Source organism: Thunnus thynnus, chromosome 2, assembly GCF_963924715.1.
Source record: "Thunnus thynnus chromosome 2, fThuThy2.1, whole genome shotgun sequence".
Classification (NCBI taxonomy): domain Eukaryota; kingdom Metazoa; phylum Chordata; class Actinopteri; order Scombriformes; family Scombridae; genus Thunnus; species Thunnus thynnus.
This window is the reverse complement of record NC_089518.1, coordinates 15,926,274-15,953,566: the sequence shown is the minus strand read 5'-3', so window position 1 is coordinate 15,953,566 and position 27,293 is coordinate 15,926,274. Positions and strand designations below refer to the sequence as shown.

The 27,293-nt window shown below is 43.5% G+C and overlaps 1 protein-coding gene across 3 annotated transcripts in view; it reads right to left on the bottom strand.

The window, feature by feature from the left end:
- The window catches only part of LOC137194276 (tetratricopeptide repeat protein 28-like), a 168,406-nt gene that overhangs the window by 34,457 nt on the left and 106,656 nt on the right, over positions 1–27,293 (bottom strand). For all 3 annotated transcript variants that reach the window (XM_067606025.1, XM_067606030.1, XM_067606039.1), the window contains 2 exons: positions 26,238–26,368; positions 690–1,197 (listed from right to left, as the gene is read on the bottom strand). In XM_067606025.1, the coding sequence (XP_067462126.1) occupies positions 690–1,197; positions 26,238–26,368 (639 nt within the window). The remainder of the gene's footprint in view (positions 1–689; positions 1,198–26,237; positions 26,369–27,293) is intronic.

Here is a 27,293-nt window from a genome sequence, read left to right as displayed (position 1 = left end):
TGTCCTCCGTTGCTAGGGACAAAGGGGAACTTCAAAGGAAGACATACTGTACATTCACTAGATACTGTACGCACTCTGAGTGGATTTTCATTTGGGATGTTCAGTGACAGAAGATGATTCAAGATGATTTGTGACACTGATCGACTGTGATGAGAAAGTTCACACCAAAATCAATCAAGTGTAGCCAGGAAATTCAAACTAGGGCTCAACTCTCACTTTTTTTTCTTTTAGCACTGACAATTTTGACCGATAGAGACAATTAGCATTATCTACATTAAGCAGACTCACCGTATTCAACAATATTAGTGCAAGACTTAGCTAAATTATATCTGCAATCACTTCAATTTAACTTTGGAAGTACTTATTACTTTCTCTATTTCGAGTGTATGCTAACGGTCTGCTATCATTCAACACAGTGGATGCTAAAATGTTAGCATAAAGCACTGGAGCAAAATGCTCTGCCAGGAACATACGGAAGACTTCTGTTGTGTACAGCTGTGGTTCCCAACCTTTTTCCTTAAGGGACCCTTATTTTATCACTGAGTAAACTGACATATTTTATCAATGTTCCATATTATATTCAATACATAACAATAACAGTGCAGAAACATTAATAACTGTGGTCTACAGTATGTTCTCCTCACCTAACAGCTGTTATTTTTAAAGCCCTCAGTATTTTGCATACATACCCAGATTGGAGGAGGCCCTTCCTTCTGCGGCCCTGTCCTTCAAACCCTCAGCTATAGACAGCTGCTGTTCATGGTACTGCTTGGCCCTCTCCAAGTCCTGCATGCAGCGGGCAGCGTGACCCAGTCCTGCGTAGGCTCTCATCTCGATGGACTTTTCCTCCAGTTCCTGGGCGAGCTCCAGTACATGAGTATGGTAGGACATGGCCTTGTCAAAGTTACGGTGGTAGTGGTAGGCACTGCCGAGGTTACTATACGCCCGAGCTTCCTCTCGTTTATTTTCCAGGGCTTTGGCAATGCCCAGGTGCTGCTCATGGCATTGGACAGCATTGTCAAAGTCTCCCATAGCGATGTAGACGGCCCCCATGTTTCCCAGCTCTCGAGCTTCAGACAGCTGATCCTTGGACTGCTTGGCCAGCAGGACACACTGCTTGTGGCTGGCCAGGGCGTTTGGATAGTCTCCTATGGCTGTATATACATGGCCCAAGCTGCTCAGGGCCATTGAAGCAGCCTATGGATAAAGAAAGAGAAAGACAGCAAGTAAGAAAAAAAGGTAATAAACTGTAGGCAAATGAAAAAAATCTCAAAATAAGCCTATTAATTATACCCACATTCTATCAACAGTGAGCCATTTTGTTGCCTTTGCATCACAGATTCCCCACCCACACTTAAACATCCCTTTAGCCAGTAATACTGTACATCAAATGGAGGGGAAAAAAAATAAAAAAATATATCAAAATTCCCAAATCTCTTAGGAGGCTTACTGCTCAGAGACCAAACAAAAAAAAAACTGATTTGATTTCATCTTTGCTAAGCAAGGAGGGGGGTAAAGTGTGATGCAGATCAGCGCAGCGGCAGGCTTGTTTTAAAGCCGTCAGTTTGCCCACTGCAATCCTGCTTCATGGCGTGCCACCATCAACGGAACAAAGACAGCGCTAATCAGGCGGGTGAGGAGAGGGGTTTTAGCTTCACACCAGAGCTGTGGGGGGCCAACTGGCTGACTGACTGACTGCTGGCAAGACCTCTCTCAGCTAAAAAAACATAGAAAACAACATTCTGTATATTCTCATCTACTCCATCTTCTATTTTCTCAAGCGCTGTCCACCTGTGAAACTGGAACTGCGGAGCACGCTGGGTACAAATGCAAAAAGGAGAGGTTTAGCAGTAAAAATGGAGAGTTTTCAGAAAACGCAGTCTTGACCTCCTATGTGACACATTCACTGCACGCTTATTAACTGTTTATACAGAGGGTAAACAGCTGGGAATTGGGGTCAGCTGTCTGTGTGTGAACAGATGTTCAATTAATCATGCAGGACCAGCTAATAAAGCATCTCCTTCCTAAGGTCCCACTCTCCATCCTCCAGCCAGGAAGGGGGCTGGATAGAGGCCAGCAAAGGGCACAGAAACCCTGACGGTGAAGGCCACAGTACTGCCCATCTTGTCTAGCTTGGAGCCTCAGCAGCAGGGATGTCCTGGGGTCATCTTGGGGGCATTTAGAGCTGGGCAACTATAAAGTCAAAGTCAGCTACAGCGAAGAATGAACTACTCAATGTAGTTTTTGTTCTAAGATGTTTATGAAATCAGTTTTCATATCCATACGTTCCAAAACTGGCCACTAATCCATGCGATGGGCCTCAGAGGAGGCATGAGCACCACCATCTTGAATACCAAATTTACATAGATATTATTCCACAAATACATCAAGATGTAATTTAAAGAAATGTGCCCGCAGAGTGCAGGAGATATTTTTACTTCGCTCTAGCGCCACATAATGAAAATATTGAGCCCTCTGAATAAATGAAAAGCAAAGTACATTGTTCAGAAAAAAAATCAATACAACAGAACGCTCCCAAAGACGCTTATAAAGACAAACACTTTTCTTTCTTTCATGCGTTCTTTTTCTAAATGCACATATACACCCCACCTAGCTATCTTTCCTTCATTTCACATAGCTGCTGATGCCTGGAACCAATTACCTGCTGACATAAGGACTTCCAGCAGTTTGCTCAAGTTTAAAGACTCGACAAGGCATTATACGGGCCCAGGGAGGCAATTACCCTCCGTCACAACTGTTGCTGTTTCATGTTCCCTGATAGCCTATCTAGGGCTGCTCAATTACATGTGCCTTTTGAAGCTTCGCTCCATCTCTCCGACTCAAACTTCCACTTTTCTGAGCAGAAAACAGAGAGGATTCCTCATCTCTGTCTGTCTTCAACCGAGTGCGGCGGGAGACACAAAGAGAGGAAGAAAGCAAGAGGGGGAGTGCAATCTTTCTCCAGTTGAGATGAGTTGCTCTTGTGATCAGTGTCCCTCTAAAGTGAGACTGCAACGCTGCGTTTTCTCCTCAGATGGAAGCCAAGATAGGCAGATAATGAGGAGCCAGCCTTGCCAGTCACAGAGGATGCACTGTGTTTGGCTCAGGGACAGACACTGGGACCATATCTCTCTCACTTCTGACTGCAGCCCTCTCCCACCGCTGCTCATTTTGAGTCCCCACCAGTATCGCAAAATAACATTCCGTTTGGGAGAGAAATAATTGCCTGAAATACATAATTTCTGCCAAATTGACTTCATTCTAATTTGATTCCAATTCTTCTCTTCACTTATCTTTCCTCCTTCCCTGTTCTTACTCTCTCTCTCTCTCTCCCCCACTTCTCTCGATCCGTCTGCGGAGTCAGATCTGATTGTGTTTACAGAGTCCAGCCCTTCTCCGGATGTGTGCTGATTTGATTAATCCTAACGCCATCCTTTATAAACTGTTGATAAACCGCTGGCTCTTATCAGCAAACACATTTTGCACCGAGGGTCTCCTAATGAAAGGTAAACTAGTTCTGCCTGGGAGAGAGGAGAAAAGGAGAAGGGAGGCAGCAGGGGAGGGCTGAGATGACATGTTAATCAGAAATGCTTTGGCTCCAACAACATTATTCCATTTCTTTCCTCTGACAAGGACAGTGGTTTAGGATTCCTCGCTGATTCTCCTCCGTCAGCCTCCTCTACTAAGTATGTTTATATTCTGCAGCACATTAGAGGAATGGCTGCTTTCATAGCACATGCTAGAGGTAATGTATTGTACTTAGCATAATTACCGCCTTATGTCATGCAGCAGAGCGGCTCTTGATGGCTGGGCTTGGTGGTATGTGAGTTCTGTGACTCTGAGCCCCTGGTGTGTGTTTTATTTCTTACTGTGGAACAGCAGAGTGCTGCCCACCACTTCACTGCTGTGTTGAGCTATGTGGTTGTGCCTCGCCTCGCAGCTGTGTGAATATGCCTTTGAAAATCCTCCTTATTTCACTTTGGACCTATGAGCTCTGATATACTTCAAACAACCAAGGCTATCATCACGGACTGGCAGAGCTTATGGGACAAGCCTGGTTGTCATGGTGATGTAAATGGATGGATTAGGGCCTAACAGACAACCACCACTATGCTCATCAACACGAGTGTTGAACCTCCTCTTGAGTGGACGGATGTAGGCAAACAAAGGCACGGACGAGTGTACATACAAGCATCGACTGCTCTAACAACAACCGTTCTCATGTAAAAAGACGTTGCTTCTTCGACTACACTCGCTAGCTGTGTTTTCTAAGAGCCACACGTCTCCACTGACATGGATTAACACATTCCAAATGAAAAGAGATTAGCAAGGTCTGGAATTAACCCTAAATTTACAACCTGGTTAAAACTAATGTTAGGAAGATGGAGGTTCCAAATACATAAGTATACATAACCTCTGGTCACCGGAAAAATGTAAGTAAGATCATTCCAGAGATGTCAACATACCCATTATTTTTGCTATAACCTTAGGGAACCATTGAGAAAGAAATAGAAAGTGGATGAGTGAGAGTGTGTGTGTGTGTGAGAGAGAGAGAGAGAGAGTGAGAGAAAGAGGCAAGTTTGGGAGATGTAAGGTGTTAAAGAGCCCGGAGTTTGCCCCTCTGTCCAAACAGCATGTCCTGCAGCAAGGCAGGGCAGTAAAGTGCTGTTAATGGGATTATATGGGAGAGGAGAGGAGTCACTCTCTCTCTCGACAGGAGGGGATGAAGAACAGGTTTGATTCCATTACGACAGAGGTGGGAACATGGCCGTCTTTCACTGTACCAATGCCATTTTAGACTATTAGTGCAGACACATGCACCAACTGTTTTCACTTTGCAATAATCAATGTAATACCTAAATTACCACAAAAACAAAACAAAAAAAATCAATTATAATGAATTATATAGCACATATTACAATATCTTGATTTTTTTCCGATTAATAAATGAATAGCATAGCCTATAAAATGCCATAAAATAGTGAGAGAAAGACACTACACCAGTTCCCAGAGCCCAAGGTGAGATCTTCAAATTGCTTTTTTATCGGTTCACAACCTCAAGAAATTAAATTTACAATGAAACAGAACAGACACTTAAAAAAGCTGGAACCAGCAAATGTTTGTCAATGTCTTAAACACTTAATCAAATGCTTGATCAATAATACAAATTGTTTTCCGTCCATTGACTAATTAATCGATCAATTGTTTCAGCACTTAAAAACCAGCTAAATTTTGCAACTGCAATGTTTAAATTCATTAAAATGAACCAGGAGAAAAATATTTGTGCCAAAAGCTACACAGAGTGTGAGTGCACACTGCAACTTAATGCCTCGGTTGAACATCAGAGAAAGCAGCAAGCCACTGTGATACCAATCACTTCAAAAAGATGACTCATGTGACTGAAAACACCCCAGCCCTCCATACAAACACTACACATACACACATACATGCATGCACGCACACATGCACGCACACACACACACACACACACACACACAAACAGCTGTCTAATTAAAAGGCAGTGCAGGGGGAAGGTGAGGGGGACCATGCACCAGTGTTTCTCTTAACGAGCTGGGCTTGAGCAGCAACAGGAGCTGGCTGGCAGGGAACACAACTGCACGCTGGAGGGAGTGGGGCGTGGGGGAGAGCAGGGTGGGGGGAGGAAGGGGGGAGGGAAGGTGTGTGTGTGTGTGTGTGTGTGTGTGTGTGTGTGTCGGGGTGGGGGGGGGGGGGCAGATAAAAGGCTACGGGAGAGATTGTATTTGAAAGATGAGAGGAGAGAATGCCAGAGACATCCCCAGGTTGAGGATGTCTTTAGATCTGAGATGCATTTTTGACAAAAAAGGAAACATCTCAACTGTAATAAAATCAGAGTCTGAACAGACCAGTCAAAGATGCTCTCAGAAGAAGCTTGAATGATGCTTTCTGCAGGTACACGCTCTCGTCTGTGCGTTCATGTGCAAAAAGATCATGCGTGTGTGTGCGTGTGTGCATAAACGAGTGGGAAAAGACTGTAGCGGAGAGGGAGCGTTCTGGTGATGTCAGTGTGGAGGCTGGGGGGTGGGGATGGATATGATAAAATATTCAGCTGGTTTTATGGGTGTATACTCCATTCGCTTTCCTCGCTCGGTATTTGCACACAGATATGGATCCTATGGGAGCCACCATTAGATCAGCCAAATGACTGCCTCTCTGCCATATCAAAACCTTCTGCTTTTTTAAGCAGGAAAACGCTGTGCTCCGCCAAGCGAGGGCAGGTACAGCTGTGCCTGATTGCTCTCTTTCATACACACACACTCACAAGCGTACACGTGCACACACACACACACAAACAGCAATCAGTGGTCCACTGTGGCTGGCACAGGCCGAGTTGAATCCAATGTTGCTTCCTCTGGAGCCAAATTACAGACCCCTTTCTCTTTACCTTTCCAAGTTCTGAAATAATATTCATGAGAGTCATAACTGTTGTTTTCAAAATCACAGATGACTGCAAAACAGGCGGCGTGCTCATGTATGCCTTATTTTGGACCGCGTACTCATGGAAATGTTGTTTTTCTTTTTCAGAAGCGGAACAATAAACACAGATATCATAATTTACCTGGCTGTTAACCAATTTCTTTAATCAATCATCTGAGCTAATCTGATCTATTAACAGTGATGAGATACCAGTGGAGCCACTTGTTTCTCTGTGACCTGTGTGACCTCAGGCTTGTAGATAAATGACGCCAGACGGCTTGTAGCTTGATAATTCCTTTAGCCTTCACAGGACATGTTCACAAAGGATTGATTGTCACTAAAGGTCAAGCTACGGGTAAGGGCACTCGTGACAGCTACTACGCTGTCTGTCAGACTGTCTGCCGCTCAAACGGTCACACACTCACACATCCACATATACTGTACACTCGGAAACAAGCACGTAGACGCACAAACACCCGTGCAGCATCGCATGAAGTAAACTAGTCACACAGACGAGCTGCAGTGCAGGCGATGCTTTTGCTTGTGAAAATACCTTTTCTCGTGTCGGAGCTGTGGGTAGTCTGTGCAGTGGTGCCAGGCAAATGGAAGATCATTTGTGGTTACTCCAGAGACCCAGTATACATTCACCCACACATCCTTACACAGGGACACAAAGTAATACACAAATATGCCAAACGTATCCCAAGGCTTTGTGGGTTCTGCCTGTGTGTGTGTGTGTGTGTGACCATATTTTTGCCTTTGTGCTTGTGTGTGTGTTTGAGGCTATATTGCGGGAGTGGCAAACAGGCAGCCGAGAAGAAGAAACACACGAGGCGCAGAGTAAAATTGGATCTGACAGTCTCCATTGGTGTTGGTGGAAAATTTGACTGTTCCCTTCAAGTGGGGAGATGGGGGTGGGGGGGGTGGGGTGGGGTGTGATATTTCAAGCTCTCTCTCTGACAATACGCTAGACAAAACACGGTTTATAGAAACGGCCAAATGTTAAGTGAAGAAAAGAGAGGGAGGGCGGCACAGTAACCGAGCGAGGGTCTTGGCTCCACCTTTCCAGCCCCCCCCCCGCAGCCCCTACCTTCAGTCACAACGCTCGTCCCCTGTGACAGGATGTCAGCATTGTTCAAATGCAAAAACAGCCCTCCTGCCTTCTGATATAAACACATGAATCTAAAGTCGGTTTGAGGAGGAAATTGAAGAGGTGGCACACCGGGGAAGCAGGGCACTGTGAATGAATCTTAATGTACTCTAAATCAGAGAAAAGCCTTGAAGGGCTGCACGGGGCTCCTGTTTATTTCTGTACTAAAGTCAAATCTCCACGGGCATAACTGTGTGATGCCTGCTGGTGCAGGGAATCAATTCTTGAGAGACCTTGTGGTGACAGAAGGGGAAATCACAGTAGTGTTTGAAAGTCATTCCAGGAGGGGTTTGAGGTAAACATCAAGGTTTGCCACTTTGCAAGGCCCCGAGCTATACGGACAAAGTAGAGAGAGGCGCATAATGCTATGTAGAGTGGATAACCCGGTCTTCAAACACTAATAAGGGTTTGGAGCAGTTAAAGTGATGCTGCTGAGTGTGATCAGAAATGAGTATTCAGATCGGGCTACCTGTTAGCAACAGAAATCTTTTGAGCTAGAGCAAGACAAATGTAGCGATCAAAAGGTTGTGCAGGTGGGAAAAGTAACATGCCAAGATTCTAAAGTTACATAAAAAGGGATGATGATACAACGTCATTTTCAAAGCCTATCCATTGAAAGCTAATTAGCTGTTGTTATGGCTTCCTGCTGGGTCTGAGGACACAGTGCCAAATATAGCATAGCTTGCAGGCCCCCGCTTGCATATGAGAGCATTCAGCAGGAAGTCGGGCAGTCAATCCAAGGACGTAGGACTCCAGGGTTATTCAAGGGCATTTTAGAGGCCCATGCGAGGGAGGCGCCGTCCATGTCAGCCCACACAGCTGGACGAATCATGCCTGACATGCAGGACTACACAGTCAAACTGTAGATGAAAAATTCCATATTGTTAGGTGGCAGAGGAGAGGAGAGGAGAGGAGAGGAGAGATAAGAGAACATAGGTTAAGGTCTGAGGACCTGGATCAATATGAGCTGGGCAGAGCTGTTGCCTGGAGCAGCTTGACACAATGAAATAAATGAAGAGTGACAACCAAATGTCCAGACCCTCAGCACCTCACAGTTCTCTTTGAGAAGGGAGACAGAGCATGTGTGCTGCTCTCCTCTAATCCATCTGCAACAGCAAGTAACTCATGCCTAATGGGTTCTGACCAAATCAGATTTGTGTGAAATAGAAGGATGCATGGCTGCTTTCAATTGCTTTGTTTTTAACTGTGTTTTTCTTTTGTGATATGAAAAGGTGAGCTTCACAAAGTGACCATGAGTCCAAAGCAATGTTGAAAGTGGGATAGTGAAATTGGTTATAAAACAAGTTCTAAGTGTTTACTTGTATGTATTTTGTCTCATTCCCAGTTTTTTTTTTCTGATATCTGAAATGATATGAAATGTATAAAATATCCAGACCTACAGACAGGAATTGTAGTGGAAAAAGCACTGCATGTGTTGTCTGATTTAAATTGGTCTATTCCCACCTCTGTCACCTCAGCATCAGAGGTTATATTGCTTTCCTGGTTCCTGGTTGACATAATAAACTGGTCACTGCCACAAGACAGAAGGCTGTAGTTTTGCTTTAATTATGAGTTAGAGGAAGTTGTTCTCAAAATCAAAATACTGTGTCACTACACAGAGAGCTGTCAAACTCAGCTCTACAGAGCTCTTTAGCCTCTTTTAGCTCATTGTTTTAGCTCTGATACACCCACTGTTGTTAACTGTGCATCACCAAACACTCAACAAATAGTTAGTGACTAACAGCTAAAGAGCTAGATGCCTATCCCAGGAGTTGGTGGAGCAAAGAACTAAAAGCTAAAGCGTGAATATTGGAATTACATTTATCAGGTGGACAGAAACGAAATTTCTGATGGGTGCTTATGCTCTTCTGTAGCCTCTATGAAAAAAAAAAAAATCAAAGCCGACAACTGCAAAAAAAAAAAAAAAAATACGGCCTCCATCAAAACAGGCTCTCATCTCTCACCTGTAAGTTAAATAGCCAGCTCAATCATGCCTTATACTGACTCTTGTCATCATGCTCTGTAGTGTCGGGCAAATAAATCCACAATGACGTGCAGCTGAGAGAGCGAAAGGACCTCGTTCTACCTCCAGCCCGGCACACAAGCCGTTTAAATCCCTTCCTCCCTCTGTGCTTTTATTCCCCAAATGTAATTACAAGCCTGGTGAGGGTGGCTACTGTGGCCTGGGCAGCCTGCGGAACACAGCATCATCACCAGCACTTGGTGGGATCAAACGATGGGGCTGTCCCTCCAAAGCACCTCCGCACCTCGCTGCTTCATAGACTGTGGCTCCTCCAAGCTACGCCAGAATAACCCAAAGCTTTCAGCACCACTGGGTCCTTCGCTTTTAGCCTCAGGAGGACAGAACTGGTCCGACTGATAAAGACTAAAAAGAGGATCTCACTACTGGGCTGTATTATCACACCCATAAACACACTATGCATATGCACATATGCACACACATACACACACACACATGCACAAAGGCACATGTGTGCACACACCACCTCCCACTGCGACGGAGATTTAAGACCATGAGGATAGTAAGCTCCCATGATGGAAACCAAATCCCAGGAACATTCCTTTCCATGTCCCATGCAAGACACATCCGCCTACTGGGGGGGAAGTGTGTTCCTATTTTGAATATAATGTGTGTGTGTGGTGTGTGTGTGTGTGTGTGTGTGTGTGTGTGTAAAGGCAGAGGGATCAAAACCAGTATTGCCTAATTAGTTTCCTTAAGACCCAAATTTCCCAAAACAGTACAGCAGAGCTCCACTAATGCCATTCATTTGAAGGCACTACGGACTACCGAGAAGCAGGCAGACAGAAGGAGAAAGATGACGGCAGATGAGACATCAAGGGCGGGCCAGGTTGTGTGGTGTGGGGTGTGGTGCAGATGAGACAGGAAGGGACGATCGGGAAATAATTGTTGCTTTTAAGACATGTTTTCTGGGAGATGCCGGGCCACCTGCCAGTGCTGCCTGTGGCTGTGAGCACACGCCACAGGACTCTGATTGACAGGGAGGGTAAATAGTTGCTAGCAGGGGCCCTGATTGTATCTCTCGCCCATGGCAGAATAGAAGCCAGAGTGGAAGGGTGATTGGCTTTTGTTACAGCCCTTCAGCCACAAATTAAGTTGGCATCTCAGCCAAGCCACCTGAGATGCACATTCGCTTAGTGCTGCTTTCTGCTCCACCCTGTACCCACAAAAAAAAAAGAAAACACACACACATGCACACAAACACACATCTGTGTCTCCTATTTTTTTTACAAAAGTCTTCTGAGGGAAAAGAGAACAACACATCCTAATAGAGAAAGATATAAGCAGGGAAAAGGGTGTTCAGGGAATAAGGAGGCAGAGCTAGAAAGAGACAGAGAGCAGAGAGGGGAATATGTTTACCAAACACTCTGCAGGGAGTGTGTTGGAATTTGAAGGCCTGATTTTTCTGGAATGCCTGTTGTGTTCAGGTCACGCAATGTAAGAAGGGGGATTTGCCAGCGTAGGAGGAATACTTGGCTCTGCTAAACTCTCCCCACTGAGGACAAGCTGAAGCTGAAAAAGAAGGTGCTGCAGGTGGGGGGAAACTTTGTATGCTGAGCAAGAGCTGAAGAGTGTCAGCTGACTCAGAGGCACCAATTGGATTCTATTTCCACCAGTCAAGAGCGAGAATGATAGGAAAAACACCAGTGTGGCTTCAAACAAAGTGGATTTCTGTCTGCATTAGATTGGCCTCTTCACACTGGAGTGATGGAGCAATCACAGGCCACTTTTGTGCTGCCATTAAGTGACAGGATGCAGGCTTCACAGCCATAACATGCCCTACTGCTGCTTAACAAAAGGCGAGCGGGCTAGTTTAGAGGGCCTAAGAAAAAGGGAGAAAGGAAAGGGGTGGAAATGAGAAAGGAAGGGTGGGAAGGAGGAGGGGGTTAGAAGTACAGCTGAGCCAACACCAACAACTATTACATGACTCATCCCACATCTGCAGCCGCGAATGGCTCGAGCCTAAACTAAGGTGGACTGTAACCAGAGCCTAGCAGGAGTCAGCTGAGAAGTACAGCCAATGGACACATTTTCTTTGTACACTGGAGACTTTACATAACACTTCCCGTACTGTATGTTGAATTGCACTTTAGCTATCCAATAAGGCTCTGACAATGTTCTCTTTGATTTTTTTTTGTTGATAATTGGTTTCTTTTTTAATTTGGATACTAAAAAAATTGATCCCGATATTACGATATGAATCAAGTTAATATTTTTTAACTTTAAGGTCCCTTTAAGCTTAAAATTCTGTTAGGATTTCCCTTAAGCAGATTCAGAATGTGAAAAATGTCCAAGAATTATATGGGCTGCAAACAGAAAATTAATTCTATTAAATAAATTAAATCTTCTCAATGTAAGCTCTGTTTTAAAACAGCATTCAAGCATTACAGGGCACTAAATAATACACTTACACAAATTTGGTATCCAAAAATGCAAAGTCAGAACAAACTCTTTGCTTTTCTTTCAGTTTTCAGGTCCATTACTTTGATTAGCCTCCTGAATCCTTTTGCAATGAAAAAAGCAACAGCATGTGTTATGTCTGTGTGTCTTTTTGCGTTTTTGTCTCATGGTGTAATGCTAGAAAATGCCAACAGGACAGTTTGTTGCTGGGACTTTTCTCTGAGCAGAATGAAACGTACGAGCGGTACAGACCTGTTATACGTGTCATGAATAGATCAGCTCTGCCTTTTTTGAACAGGGGAGAAACACTTGGTGGACTCACAATTATAACGTCCTAATCTGAATGAATTTGGAGTTTAATTATGATACCGAAATTAACAAAAAAATAAATACTGTATATAAAACATCATCATCATGGCTCAGGATCATGGCTGCCAATTTACTGAAAGGTTTTTTTTTTAGATTTTTATTGGCATATTTTGGTGCAGCAACTTCTACATTTCACTAGTTACTAGGAAACTTCTCTCACTCTGACAGCTGCCTCTGTGTCTCTCTGCAGGTCTCTGTTCAGTCTTCATCCTGTATTGCAGCAAACAGTGTTACATCACCTGTAGACTATAATATTATCTCCTCTAATATCTCTGTGACTGTCACTTCCCTTGACCGCCTCCCATCACAGACCACTTTGCTTTAGAAAGACATTTTTTAGCATCTAACTTCACATCAAAGCATTCCCTCTTTTATTTCTGTCCCAGCGCAGCGCTCCTCTGATGACACATCGTTGGCAGCTGGATTCATATTTTCTAATTGTTTTGGGTCCCCTACTACTGTCACTGTCTAAATTTGTTATGTTTTTGTCTGCTGATTTCTGAAGGCAGAACTTAAAGCAGTGCTGTGTTTTTATTCTTTTTTTGTGAATGAAACTCACCCACAAAACAGAGCATGGACCCTTATATGGTCATTTTAGGGAGCGTGGATTATGCTAATGATCACATCTCACAAACACGCACCTCCTCGTGAACAGGTGGCAGTATCGGCTTGAAATGAGCAATTTAAGACCAGTTCAGGCAAGTAAGAGAATTTGTTGAATCCGACTTGGAACGTTCGTATGAGCAAACCTCACAAAACAATGTAACTTTTAGGATAAAAATACAAAAATGTTCTTTCATGAAGCTCAGTGTTTGATGAAATAAGTTTGTGGTATTTCCCGTTTTAGTTGGCACATGTTTTTCGGGAGATGTTATGATATAAGCTCCGCTCTGTTGCGAGTTGGACTTTAAGTGGCCGAAGCACTGCCGCACCACTGACGTCTTTTCTATCTTCTGTATGATCAAAACAGTAGCATGTGGTTTGTTCAGCTAAGTCAACCAACCCTGTTGTGGGTGTGGGTTGTTTTGTTCTTAAAATACTGCCATATGATTGTTCCATACCTTTTTTTTTCCTGTGATTTGATTGGCTGTTGTGCATTGTCAGTCAATGTTTCCTATCAACAGTTAAATTGACGTTTCAATCTTTCTTACTGTTTCAATTTGATATCATGATGAGTGTATACATGGTTTATATCTCCCAGCCCTACTACACAAAGACATCCTGCTTTAATGACACACTGACCCAGACATAAAATCCTATTTGTACAGACTCCTCTGTTTAGTGTCTGTCTGCAAGTACATCAGTGTGTATATATATGGTATGCTATAAACAAGCGGAGTACACACTGGAGACAAGCCCATACAAAACTCATCATCTCTGGGAACGTGAGATTCCGACATAGCCCGGGTAACAGCCATAAAGCGATTTTTTCTCTTGTGCATCTCCTCGGAGCTGCAGGCGTACATGTGCAAACACACAAACTGCACACAAATACAAAGACAACACTGAAAAGGTCCCTTTTGTCTGCTCAGCACTGATGAAAAGCTACCCACTGCGAACTTCAATCACATTCGAAAATGAGTTGGAGACGTGCTGTAACCCCGACAGTGTCATTAAACCTGTCAGTCAGTCCCCTGGAGTGTGGGGAGGAGGAAACCGCCATCGGCCTTCTTCAGTGTGCCGTGCAGCCCTGAACTAGACCCGGAGGTACCAAGGGCCCCTCCTGTGCTGGATCCATGTCTGACACTAGCATAATGAAGCTATATGATTATGGATTCTGCTTTGTATGTCCATAAACCCCCAAATGTCAAACATTCAGACAAAGGAATCATGCATATTCTAATAGTGTTCAGTATAGATGATAACAAACACTATCATGTGAGAAATGATAGCTGAAATCCCATCATATATGTTCCCACGCATTAAAATCCATGCGGTGCGCACACAACCGCGCACACACAGACAGAGACACACAATGCATAGACCAAGATAAGCCTCCGCATGCTGTCAGAGGCTGGTGTGTGATTGGCCTCTGTGGAGCTACTGCTTCTCTCATCATTAACTCTTCAGAGGATCACACTACTCTAATCACGCTAAGCCTCTCTGAATGGCGATGAAGTCAAAAACGTGCCCATGCACATATTCGCAGATGCCCAACTCATTACATACGCACACACACACATACAAACACACACACAAACATAACAGCAAACACTTTCTTCATCACTACATATTAATACACACAAGCAGCTCTGTACAGTCTGCAGATGTTGATACCAAAACACACACTCTATGAACCAATTACGGCCATTTTGCAGGCACATTATAAAACTGTGAATCACTTCTACAGTCAAGGGTGTAATTTCCACTCAGTATGGGAGGGAAATATCCTCCGCCATACCTTTACCGTTTTACAAATTTTATTCACTCACTAAAATCTCCTTTGTCTGACTGTCCAGCTGTTAAAATCCATTTGATAAAAATGTTCATAATCTCATCTGAGTTGCCTTCTTACCAGTAATCTTTACGAGCAGCAGTGAGTCATTTGCTGATTTGTTTTATCTGGGGTTTCTTATGCTGGAGGTTGTTGAGGCTTTATGGAGCTAGAGAGGAAGACTGCAGGTAATACTCAGGGCTGAAAAAAGCCCCATCATCCCACTAAAAATATAGGTTTTTATTCACAGTTAATATTCCCCCTAAAAAACACGCTCCAATTGATCGTCAATCAAAAGTAAGGCTGTAAAGTACAGTGTAGTAATGATGGAAATACATTATTTATCACAGCACTATCAGCAGTATCAAGATCTCTATCAAAGAAACTGATTTTAAGTAATAACAATGCAGTAATTTACACATCATTTCTAAGCCTACACCCTTGTCTATAGTCGTAAAACAGCAAAAAGCTCCGTTCAACGTATGTGCACAATTTCGTGTGTGTGCGTGGCACCACAAGAGAGCCACATCCCTCCAACCTGAGATGGCCACACCTTGCCACAAGCTAAAGCCAATGGCTGCAATTAAATCTGCTGACAGCCCCAGCCATAGCTAGTAACTTTTCAAAATTGAGCCTGGCTACAATAAAATACCAGAGCAGTCTTTTTACCTCTGGGCCCTCTACTGAATATTTTACAATCTTGATTCCACTCGGTCCCTTTCTCCATTAAAGACAGCACATTCAAGAGCTTTTTTTTCCGGGGGTTGATGTGTAGCTAGCTAAGGCCCGTCTCAGACTGTTATTTAGAGTCCATACTGTGTGTGCTGCAAGGTCAAGTATAAGCAGAACCCGTAGGCCTCTGTCCCCTCCTAAGATGGAGTACTTTCATTTCACTCACTTGGGGCCTCGTATTTTCTCTCCATTTTATTGCTTTCTCTGAGCGCTTTCCACAAAGACACATTCCACCTCCTCATACAGACACAGGGCTCCTGTCCAAGAGAGAGTGGGGAAGGTCTGGATACTGTGCCACAGGGACAAGAATGCTGACACTGCTGTAACTCGGGACAAAAGCTAAAGATGAGAATGGGGGGAGACGGAGTGAGAAAGAGAAAGAGAGCAAGTCTCAGCGTATAGATGTTAGGAGGCTCGAGCTCAGCCAAACTGAGCAGCTATAATCCCCAACTTTGGCGTGATGTCAGGGAGTCTTGCAGAAGACCATTTCCTCACTCTGCAAAAATGCTGTTTCCTACATCACAGTGTGTGCTGCAGCTATATATAATGCAAACATCAAACGCTTGTAGCTGCATTGACCTCTCTTTCCCTGGGAGACCCCGTGTTCCCTGGTAATACAGAAACCATTCTCCATACACACAGACTAGCCCCAAACTCCACTACACCATCTGAATTTCACCTTATCTCTAAGGACAAGCTCATCTCCATTTTACAGATGGGCGAGAGTGGTGAGGACTAATCTGGTTCCTATCTTTGACTTCACTCTTTAAAGATCTGAGAAAGAGAGAGCGCAAAGAAAGGAGGAGGGCATTTCTCCAGAACGCATCTTGTTTCAGGGAAAGGAGAAAGGGGAGGAAGTACAGAAAACATACTGCACCATGAGAATTAACTTTCTCCTCCTTTCTCTGTCAATGTGCTGGGTGTTTTTAATGTCTCATGTACTGATGACAGGAATATGGACGTAAAGTCAAGCAAATTTTGCTTTGCTTTGGTCTGTGTTTCCTTCGTTTGCACTTAAACTGCACATGCATATTAAGTGTCATCATCTCTGGAATAATTATTTACAGCTTACTTTTGAGTAACTGAATCCAGACAATTAAGGTCAGAAGACACTGAAAGTCAATCTGTAAATTTTAAGGTAGGTTCAAAGAAGCTAACACTATGGTTACTAGTCCCAAATAGCTTACTCCTTGAAGCAGAAGGACAGAAATAAGTGACAAGACAGCCAAGTGAAAAAAATAAGGTGTTAAATGTTGTTTCTTCTACTTAGACCAGTTTCTTCTCTCATCTGTTTGGGAGTCAGTGGTTGTATCAGAGTACTGATCACTCTTGACATGCAGAACCTCTGCTGGCTGGAGTCATGATTTGGCTATATGCATAAATCGACATTCATTCCCAAAGTCTCAGTGACTAATCATGGCCAGTAATTGCTCCAATGAATGAAAACAGGCTTCGGCTGGAGCAGTGCCCAGAGGTTATTGTTGGTCTGTACCACCGGCTATCCCTAACCTCTGACCTCATCTCCTAAACACCAATTAGCATGCAGCCTTTTTCTGCATATTGACGTACAACAAAAGGGGTATCAGTTCAGAATGCCTATTAAACAGGCTGGAAACAAACAAGCTACAACATCAACAAAACCCCAAGTCTAATGTCTGCTCCAGATGACACCTTCTAAATGCAAATGTACACAAATCTTGGGATGCAAGCCAGTGTGTTGGTTGATGGCAGCTGCAGAGGGAGTTGCCTTGGATTTGTAGCTCTCCCTTGTCACAACAATGTCTTTTTACCACGGAGGTGCTGACATGATTCATGAGCCAGAGGACTTGATGTGGTGTTGGTGTGCCGGCCAGATGAAATCCCCTCAGTCCACTAATATAGGTTTCTGTGTTGGGGTGTGCTTTACAAGTTACTGTATCTAAGGAGCCATTTCACACTGCTGAGCTCGAAATAGGTCTTACTGTAGCTAAATCAACCCAGTCCACCCCTCCCCAACCCTTGCCACTGGAGACAATATTATACAGTACACACATAATTCTGCACACACGTTCAATAAACACATACACACATTCCTTCTCTGCCTCTCTCATTCCTTTTCGCTCTCCCTTTTCTTTCCTTCTCTTTGTAATTACCTTATGCTATGGCTCTCCCTCTTCTCTTGCTCCCCCCTTCCTCCCTTTTCCAAGTATTTCTCTTTCCCTTGCTCCTTGTCCTTCATTGAAAACAATGAGAAGAACTCCTGCACACTGTCTCGCTTAATGCTAAAATATTTATTAGATCATAATGTTTTGGTCTAGCCGACTATCATCATGTACCACCTACTCTCCTCAATCATTTTGTGAGGTCAGTATTTCTAAAACACTGGCACGTACTAAAATCAGATCCTGATCTATCCCAAATTTTTTTCGACCCACCTTTGTTTGTATACAAATGGAGGCAAAATTTAGAGATCATTTAGTTGATGCAAATGTTTCCTATGAGAAAACACAGAACAGCCAGCAACAAACTCTTTTAAGTCCTCTTGCAAACGGGAATTGCCAATGTGGGAACTGTGCCCAGTATTAATAAATATATATACACACACACACACACACACACACACACACATATATATATATATATAAATGTTGTGATGCTGCCCATATATCTGATGAAGGTCAGATAGACCAAAATGTAATGATCTAATAAATATTTCAGCAGTAAGTGAGACGGTGTTCTCCTCATTGTTTTCAAGTTACACCTTCCTCTGACGTACCTGTCACACATTCAGGTACGCAGAGATTTTTTTTTAAAAAAAAAATCCTTCTCCTTCATTAAAATGGACTTCCTAAAGCCTCCATTCATCTTGCTGACAGCTCTACTATCGATCGGGCTGGAGAAAGGGATGCAGTTCCAGAGCTTTAAATGGCTCTCTGGCCAGCCTGGATGAGGGCTGGGCTGGACTGAGGCCTGAGGGGAGGAGGAGGAGGAGGAGGGAGTGCCACGTTTAGCCGGGAGGTCTGCCCCCGAGTCTGGACATTTCTGATCATTGGTGAATAACACTGAGATAACCTTGATGGCAGTGATCAGAATTTACATGAAAATGACTCACCGACTCTGGGATAGGGATTAAGCTGATGAGATCAGATAATGAATTAATTAGGCAGGTTGAAAGCCAACACATTAGCCAGCCTCTCCAGACCACTCGCACGCTCTCCTGAAAGTGAGAACTACAATGGGACACCTCAAAACACTGGGAAGAAACGGAGGCGGGAGTGTTTCAGTTGGCTACACTGACACGCAATTCATTTCAATCAAAGCCATGTGAACTCACGTTCCGCTGGCTGACGCCTTTAATCAGGCTCCATCCCTTATCGTCAGCCATTATCAAGGGAAGATGAGTTGGCACATTCGGTCTTCATCCCTCTCACCGTGTGATCAAATCCCTTTGCCAAGATTAATGATCGGACATTTGATTTTCCTAATGATTAAAATCTCTATGGTGTACTTGGTGTCCTGTGGTGCAGTGGAAACCCCGAGGAGCCCGTTGGATCCCCTCCTCCCTCTGATGAACACTATCCATATATCTGCTAGTTGTCATCTATAATCATATAGTGCACCATAACAGCATATCAGAAAGTGAAGGAGTCTCCTGTGACCATGTCACTGTTTATTTGTTATCTAATCTGTCCCTCTGTATTGCCATTGATTGCAGCAGCAGGGGGGGAAAAGATAGACAAGGTGTAATATTCAAGATAAATTACTCAACTTCCCAACTGTGAGCAGTTCAATCCACACAAGCACTGCAGTGTTTAGATTAGGGTCTTGTTAGAGTAGCATTAACAGTGGGGCTTGTGATGCTTGTGTATTGATGATTTGATCAGCAAATGTAGGAGAGTCCATACAGCTAACGTTCAGCTTTGTAGATCCAATTTGAAATTCAGGTCCCTGATGGCGATGAATCCTTTAACACTAGACTGTGTCTGCTCTTTCTAAAGGCCATTCCACCAAATAACATGGTGACATGCTCTGAGCTTTTATAAAATGGAGAAAGAATAAGACAAACAGGGTTATAGAGGGAAAAAAAAAAATTGATGAAGAGAGGGGGAAGAGGAGGTGTGGGAAAGGGGTGAGATGGAAGAGAAGAAAAGAAAAGGAAGCGGAGGTGATGTGGAAGGGTGGCTGAAAGGAGAAATGGAGCATGGGGCACTGAGGAAGGAGAAAGGGAGGAGGCAGCAGAGAGGCAGGGAGCAGTAGTCGATATAACGGCAGTCATTCATCTCTCTGACAACCTTCCAAATGCTCCACTGGGGGAGACACAAAGCTGCGTCACCTCCAATGCAGCAAATGCACAGCGCACACGCGTGTGTGTTTGCGTACATGTGCGAACACACACACACATCGGAAATACATGTTTATGAACTGAGATTTCGCTGTGCGTGAACACACTTTGGTGTGCGAGAGCTCCGTGTTCAGGGTCGACGGCATGTTGCAGGACATGGTAAGTCGGTGCATACACCATTACACTGTACAAGCACAAATCACAGCCACAGGCGTCAGTTAGACATTCGCACGTGCTCTCTCACTAACACACACGCACGCACGCATAAGCTCATCCGCTGATTTCTAAAAATGATGTGTATGTGATGCAGCAGTCGAATCAAGAGCAATAAATCTCAAAGGCATTTCAAACAAACCTACATATATATGATTTTACACACGTACATTTTAATAACACGTTCTTAAAAGAAATGTGCTTAAATGTCTTTGCAAACACACTGAAGTGTTGCAAGACAAACATACACATGTAGAGCACATGACACATTCACATGACATTGGAATACAGGAACACAGATGTGTGCTTCAATTAATAAACACACCCACACGCACACACACACACAAACACACACACTTGGAAACACACAAATCCTTGTTTCCCAGTTCTGGTCATGGCCCATTGGCTGATGCCTGCCGTCCATCTCTCATGATTCATGGCTAAGCGAGCTGCTGTAGAGTGGTTCTAAACCACTGGGCCGAGGAGAGCCTGTGTGTCATTATGGCACAGCGGGCTGGACATGCTGTTAGAGCTGCTGCACCACGGCTAGCTCTGTGCCTCAGTCTAGCACAACATGAGGCAAGGAAGCAGGTACTTCTGTATGTGGTAGTACTGTTCATAGTGGTTTTACAAGAAAACTAATATCAACAGCTGAGTGCACTCACAGACTACCTCTCCCTAAGAGGTGTGCACAGCGAACAAGAGAAGCGTTGCCTTTTATTAAGTCGGATGCCGTTTTCCTGCCCCCACCCAGAATTTCAGCTAAATTAGCCCCTCTAATCATCCCAAAATCCTCCCTCTTAATCAGCCAAGCAGTAGAGGCTGAAGAAAAGAGACAGGGGTGCCAAGTCCCCCCCCTCTGCCATCCTCTATTAGTGTGGGCCCCAAGAAAGGCTGCGGAGGCACATGTCCATACCCTAATGACTCCTTAATGATCCCCTCCTCTGCGAGAGTGCTGACAAACACTGACAAACCCTGACCCTGACAAGAGGAACACCCACACTTAGCCCTCTTCCTCACCCCTTATTTAGTGGCTCATCTCTCAGCCCTCAGCCTCATTAAACTAGCTAGGGTCCAGCAGGATCCATATAGCCCCAACCTAGCAGCAAGATAAACACCCATGATGAAATAGTCCGTGTCACTTTCAGAGTGAGGGGCAAAGTTTGAGTAAATTCCTTTCGGCAGATGGAGCGAGAGGGAAAGAGAGCATAGATAAACAAAGCCAGAGCTAAAAAATAGAGTGGCGGTAGGAGACAGAGAGGAGCTGCAGAGCCTACGGAAAAAAACATTGTTTGTATCTTTTATACTTTTCCCTGATCGTGATTTCCATTTCAACTTGGGGTTGGGGGAGTCGGCAGCGGAGACTCATTTTAACATCACACAAGACATAATTACAGACTGCACCACTGCCAACCCGCCTCAGTTTCTCCTAAATACTCACACCCCAAATTAGGGGTTACCTCCTTCTAGTTAAACCTACTATTTAAGACGAAAACGTCACAGACAAACAGAGGGGACGGGAAAGGGAGTTTGGAGAGGAAAGACCTAGTTTAACAGCTTTGTTTCAGAATGACAGAGAAGGCCTTTGTTAAAGATGGTTAATGGCAGGCCTTGGATAAAGCCAGGTGTGGAAACTGGGACAAAAACAAAAGTTGGAATAGACACACACAGCTAGAAAGACTAGGGAGTGTGTTTATGTTCTATCTGCAGTATATATGACAGCTGAAAATCTGCTAAGGATATTTCCAAAAGGCAGTGAGTTAAAGAAAAACACTAACTTCATACTAGCCTATGACCTCACTGGTTTGGACCGCAGCTCCCAGTCGCGGATGACAGAGCACTCACTCTTTGAGCTTTTTCCCAGCTCAGCTTTCTTTCCCGTTTTGTTTGCTTTTTTTTCAGTTCTCCATCTTTATAGATGAGTCTCCTGGTCTGATTCATGACGATCTATTAGTGTCACAGAGTCCACTGGTCCGTCACAGGCAAGGGGCCAGCACTATAGGCCTGCTTTTTTTTGCTGCTCTGTTTTGGATAGTCACAACAGAGATTTTTTCTTCCCCTTAGTTATTAGCAGATGAAAGGAAATCCCATGCATGGCTCCTTTACTGATATAACATGATCCAGGTACTGTACTGCCTCTTGATTTATGGAGAACACTCATCTGGGATCTCTGTCTTTTGTCTCTCTCTGGTTCTTCATCACACACAAGCCACTGTGCACCATGTAGAAGAGACTAGTAGCTGAAGTCTTTTTGTAAACCAGAGCTTTGAGTTTAACAACCGCTAGTATTAGTTTTGGTATCAGTATCAGTATTAGTAGACACACTAAAGTCAATGTTGCCTGCTGAAAACAGTGTATTGTATTACTACCTTTAAGGAATTAGATGACAGTTCCTTAAATCAGTGCTTTCCAAACTTTTTTAGACCACAGCATCCCTTCATGGCACCCAAACCCCAATATAACTCACACCTATATGTACATAGAAGGTTATTAGTTTTTATAATATAATATAATATAATATAATATAATATAATATAATATAATATAATATAATATAATATAATATGGAGTTAAATAATATAGGCTCATTCTCAATCATTCAGAATAAAAGCCAACAGATGCAGATTTACAGATACATCATTTTGCTAAAAATAAACAATGAATAATTGTTAAATACATTGTTAAACGTATTTCTTTCATTGTCTTCAATTAAAATGAACTTATATTTAAGATGTACATGGAAAAACAAATAAACAAAATCTATAAAAAGGTTTTGGGTGTTTTAATGTGACCTGTTGATGTGGAAAGAGAACAACCTACATGTCTGACTCCACTGACAGGATGTCTGATTTCTTGTTTACCCGCGATGAGAGAGCCACACAAATATGAATTTGGGAACATGTAACACCACAGTGACTGCCCACAGACAATGATGGATATCCTTATTCCAAAAGCAGCCAAAACCTGTCCGTTAAGCCGTTAGTCGAGTAGTTTTGCAGTAGTTTTCGGCTCAGATTCAGTCATTTCTGTGTTGAGAGCTGAGATGTTTCAGAGTTTCTTTGAGCTCTGTGTACCATCTCAAATCTTGATATCGCTGTTGTGATGCTCACTTTTTTTCTGACTACTGAGCTCCTGCAAAATTCTGAGCTGGAAAGCTCGGGAGTGTTGTGTTACTATGACAACCCGCAACCGTGAGTTGTCAGCTGCGACTACAGCTGCGAGTTTTTAATAAGGTGATTTCGATATTTATTGCTAATTTATTTTCTTTTGTTATGTTCAAAAACGTAACATAACACGTCATTAATGTAAATGTCGCAAATTTTTTTAATGTGGTGAAATGTTATTTTAAACGCACAACAGATGAACAATGATAATTAACCTTGCGGCACCCCAGGGTGCTGCAGCACCCACTTTGGGAACCACTGCCTTAAATAATCATTCCAGTTTATCACAACTGGATCTCATTTCTGCCTTTTAGTCATTATTTCAATTGGTTATGACAACGCTTTACTCAAGTAATTGGTGAGATCTGGGAAGACGGTGACAAGGTTACAACAAAGTCCTACATGGGAAGAAACACGAGCAGCAGGACAATCAGACAGGTTGTAAACAAGCCAACAGTTTAGCCATATTATCTTTAGTTTGAGATACTTTATTTGGATGTAAAACTGAAAATGAGCGTCTGAAATGTCAGTGATACTCCCACATTGCACAGGAAAAAGCGTGTGTGCGTGTAACTATAGTAAGAACCGTAAGTCAAAGTTAAACCAGGAAGTCAGTCTGTCAGCTGTGATGGATGTTTACAACAGACAGTTTGGGTAATTTGACTGCTCACCTTCATTTTCTCTTCCAAGTACATTTGTCTGATGTGAGGATTTGTGTTACTTGTGCTATTTGTCTCTCTTTTTAGTGATATCACTGCATGCCCAGATGACAGCAATTAACTTGATGAGTTCAATCTTATTATATCCGATAGGAATGATGGCCAAAACGACAAAAAAAAAGAGTTGGAATGAACCGAATTTTCCTTTAAAGGTAGCAAAATTATCCAATGCCAGACAATGAAAAGGCTGACTAGGGTTGCTTACACACACACACATTAACTGTAACACGTTCATAGAGCTCATTTAAATGTGTCTGTTATCATCTTGAAAGCTTTCTACCCACACGATCAAAACCTGAAGCGCAACAGAATCAAAACCCACATCCCATGTCATATCAAAGCCACATGGTCCACCAGGTCCTTTAATCACATCAAATATCTCACTATGTATATGATTTCATTAAAGACTCGACAGGGAAACTCTCAGTAACTAGAATGCACTCTAATTAAAGTTGTTTCAATTCACATATGGCACATATTCCTCTATCACTGAGGATTGGAATCGTTGCCACATCTTTTCTTGGAAGTCTCTGTCTTCTCCACACTCCTAGAAACCTACGCTGGAAATCCAATCAGAAACAACATCCTGTACCCGGCCTCTAGGAAGTGACCTCAGCTTCAAAAAGGCCAGATAAAAAGTCCACATCAGAAACAAAAACACAGGGCTAGCCGTAATGAGCTATCCGCCAGGCTCCAGTGTGTTCTGAGGGAGACCAGGTGGTGTGACACACATATGACTCTGATTAGGGGGCCTTCAGAGGAATAAGAGGAGGGGGGGGGGGGGGGGGGAGCAGTAGGGTGGGTTGTGCAGGGCCAATCGGCGACATTTTGTATATGATGCAACTATTAGTGGTGTTCAATGACCTGCAGCAGGCCCCCAGGACATGCTGGCACTTATGAATGGTACGTTTTCCATTTATATATATATGCATGGAGGTGCATTTTGGGTATTATCTTCCTCCATGAAGCAACATGTGAGCAGTACTGGCCTCAGTGGCTGAAAATATGTTGTTCTATGGATTATAGCAACTTGATACTGATACACTGATACTATACTGCTAGGTCTTTAAATACCATTAGTGTGTGTGTTGGCTACAGTGGTGGACATATACAGACTTGCACACACACACAAACAAGTTAAAGGACTGAATCAGGCATTTGGCAGGACAAACACTGCTACAGCCAACCATGAGCAGTGCAGTCAAACCCTCACAGCAGACACTAAGGACCTTGCATGTGTTCTCTATGTCTCTCACCCATTCCTCTCTCTAACCTCATTACATGACAGAGGTTTTTGGCAGTGGTGTCTGTAGACTCATAATCATACTTCTGCTCTGCACATATCCTCAGACTGTGGGAGGGTGAGATGTCAAGGGGAACTCTGGCCTCATTTTTCAACCGTTAGTTTCATCCTGGTGCTTTGTGCTGCATTCGACTGGACTGTTTAAATGTCTCCTGATATCAGGGAACACAAACAAGCAGGCCTGCCGGTCTGGTGGGGAGGATAAGGAATGAAGGGGAAACGGAGGCCATTCTTCTCCTCGTGTGACGGGAATTGTGTTGGAACAAGCACCTGTCACCCACCAACAATGACCACAGAGGTCGTGCGGAGAGAGAGAGAGGAAAGTGGGAGACAGAATGAAAGGGAGAAAGAGGGCACAGAACGGTAAAGAAAAGTGGATGGGTCTGTCCAGCTCATTTCCCTCCCTCTCATTCATGTTCTTCTTTCCCCTCCCACTCTCCTTTTCTCTCTCTGCCCCATATTCCAACAACTTAATCTGTGTAAATTACAGTCCAAAACAGGCATATGTTACAAAGTCCCAGACTTACTGCTACATGAACCAGATAAACATCTGCATAATATCTGCATAAATGGTTTGCATTGATAATAAGGGGAACCAGCTGCTAAGGCTATCCAATTGGCCTTTCCTTCAACTGCCTCACTCTCTCTCCTCCCCCACCTTCATTTGTTCTCCACACCAACTTGACACCCAGTTTTTTAAATAGACAAAGAGCAGCAGCATCTCTGCGTCCTTCAGACTCCCCCTTCAGATACCCTCTAAACAGCTAGAACAGAGGAATGCTAGGCACAGCACTATCCCACACCTACAACCTGATAAGAGGAAAAAAAACTTGGTAACCTCGATTCATTGTCCTCCGCAATGACAGTTAGGCTGCTCTATTCATTTCAAAACTGCAGTAACCACCTTCAAACACCACTATGTGTGCGCGTCTTACCTCTCTGTCCTTAAGTTTCATGGCCAGAACCAGCTGGTTGCGATGGTTGGTCAATGCTTCACGGTAGTTTCCCTTGGAGAAGAATGCCGAGCCTAAATTTCCATGAGCACGGCATTCCCCTGTTTGGTCACCTGGAGAGGAAAACACCAAAAAATGATTACAAGTGAAAGAAAAAGAAAAAGAAGAAAAATATTTACAGTGGAGCCTATGTGGTTACAAAGCAACTGGTGTTTATTTCACATCATCCCACCGCCACTGTTGAACAGCGATGTGATGAACCACATCTATGTTACTGACATGCCACTGCACCCTTAAAAGGGAAAGTGGCCATTGTAAGTTCTCCACAGTAGAGCGGCGCCCCTGACAGCTGGTAGTGTTGATCTCAATGCTCCAGAGGGTGAGAGGGGAAAGCCTTATTATTTCTGCCTGACAGAGAGGCCCCACAGACAGGGCCAAAGTTAAGCGCGAGTCTCTGCTTGCGCTCCACCTGAGAACCACAGCTCCTTATCTCCAGCTGCTCTGCCCAGTCATGTGTCAAACTGTGTGGGGGTGAGAAGAGTGGAGCCAGTCTGTGCCACTCTGGGTTTTTTTTTTTCTTCCAATACTGTCTTTTTTTTTTAAACCTTCTCTCCTCCTCTTTTATTAACACTCACACAGTGTATCTATACTTACAGTAAGTAAGTAAGTAGCATCAATTTTGGAGCAAACGATTGATTTAGTCAATGTGTTGCAGATTTAAACTACCTTGAAGTTTGTTATAAGATTTTCAAATGTCAAAAAACCCAAAGGGACAAAATAATCTGTCCCAGTTAAACATTTTTTCCCTTCACTGCAAGGTTATATTACAACAAATCTACTGGTATCCCACTTTAATCAAGATATACAAGAACAATACAAGTGTGAGAGTCTCCAGCCATACTAATGACTCTATCAGGCTGTGCTAACATCAGTATTGCCAATGCTAACATGCTGATGTTTAGCAAGGTTTTTCTTTTTTTTTTTACCATGTTCACCATCTTAGTGTACAGTTTTAGCATGTTTTAGCATCAAACACAA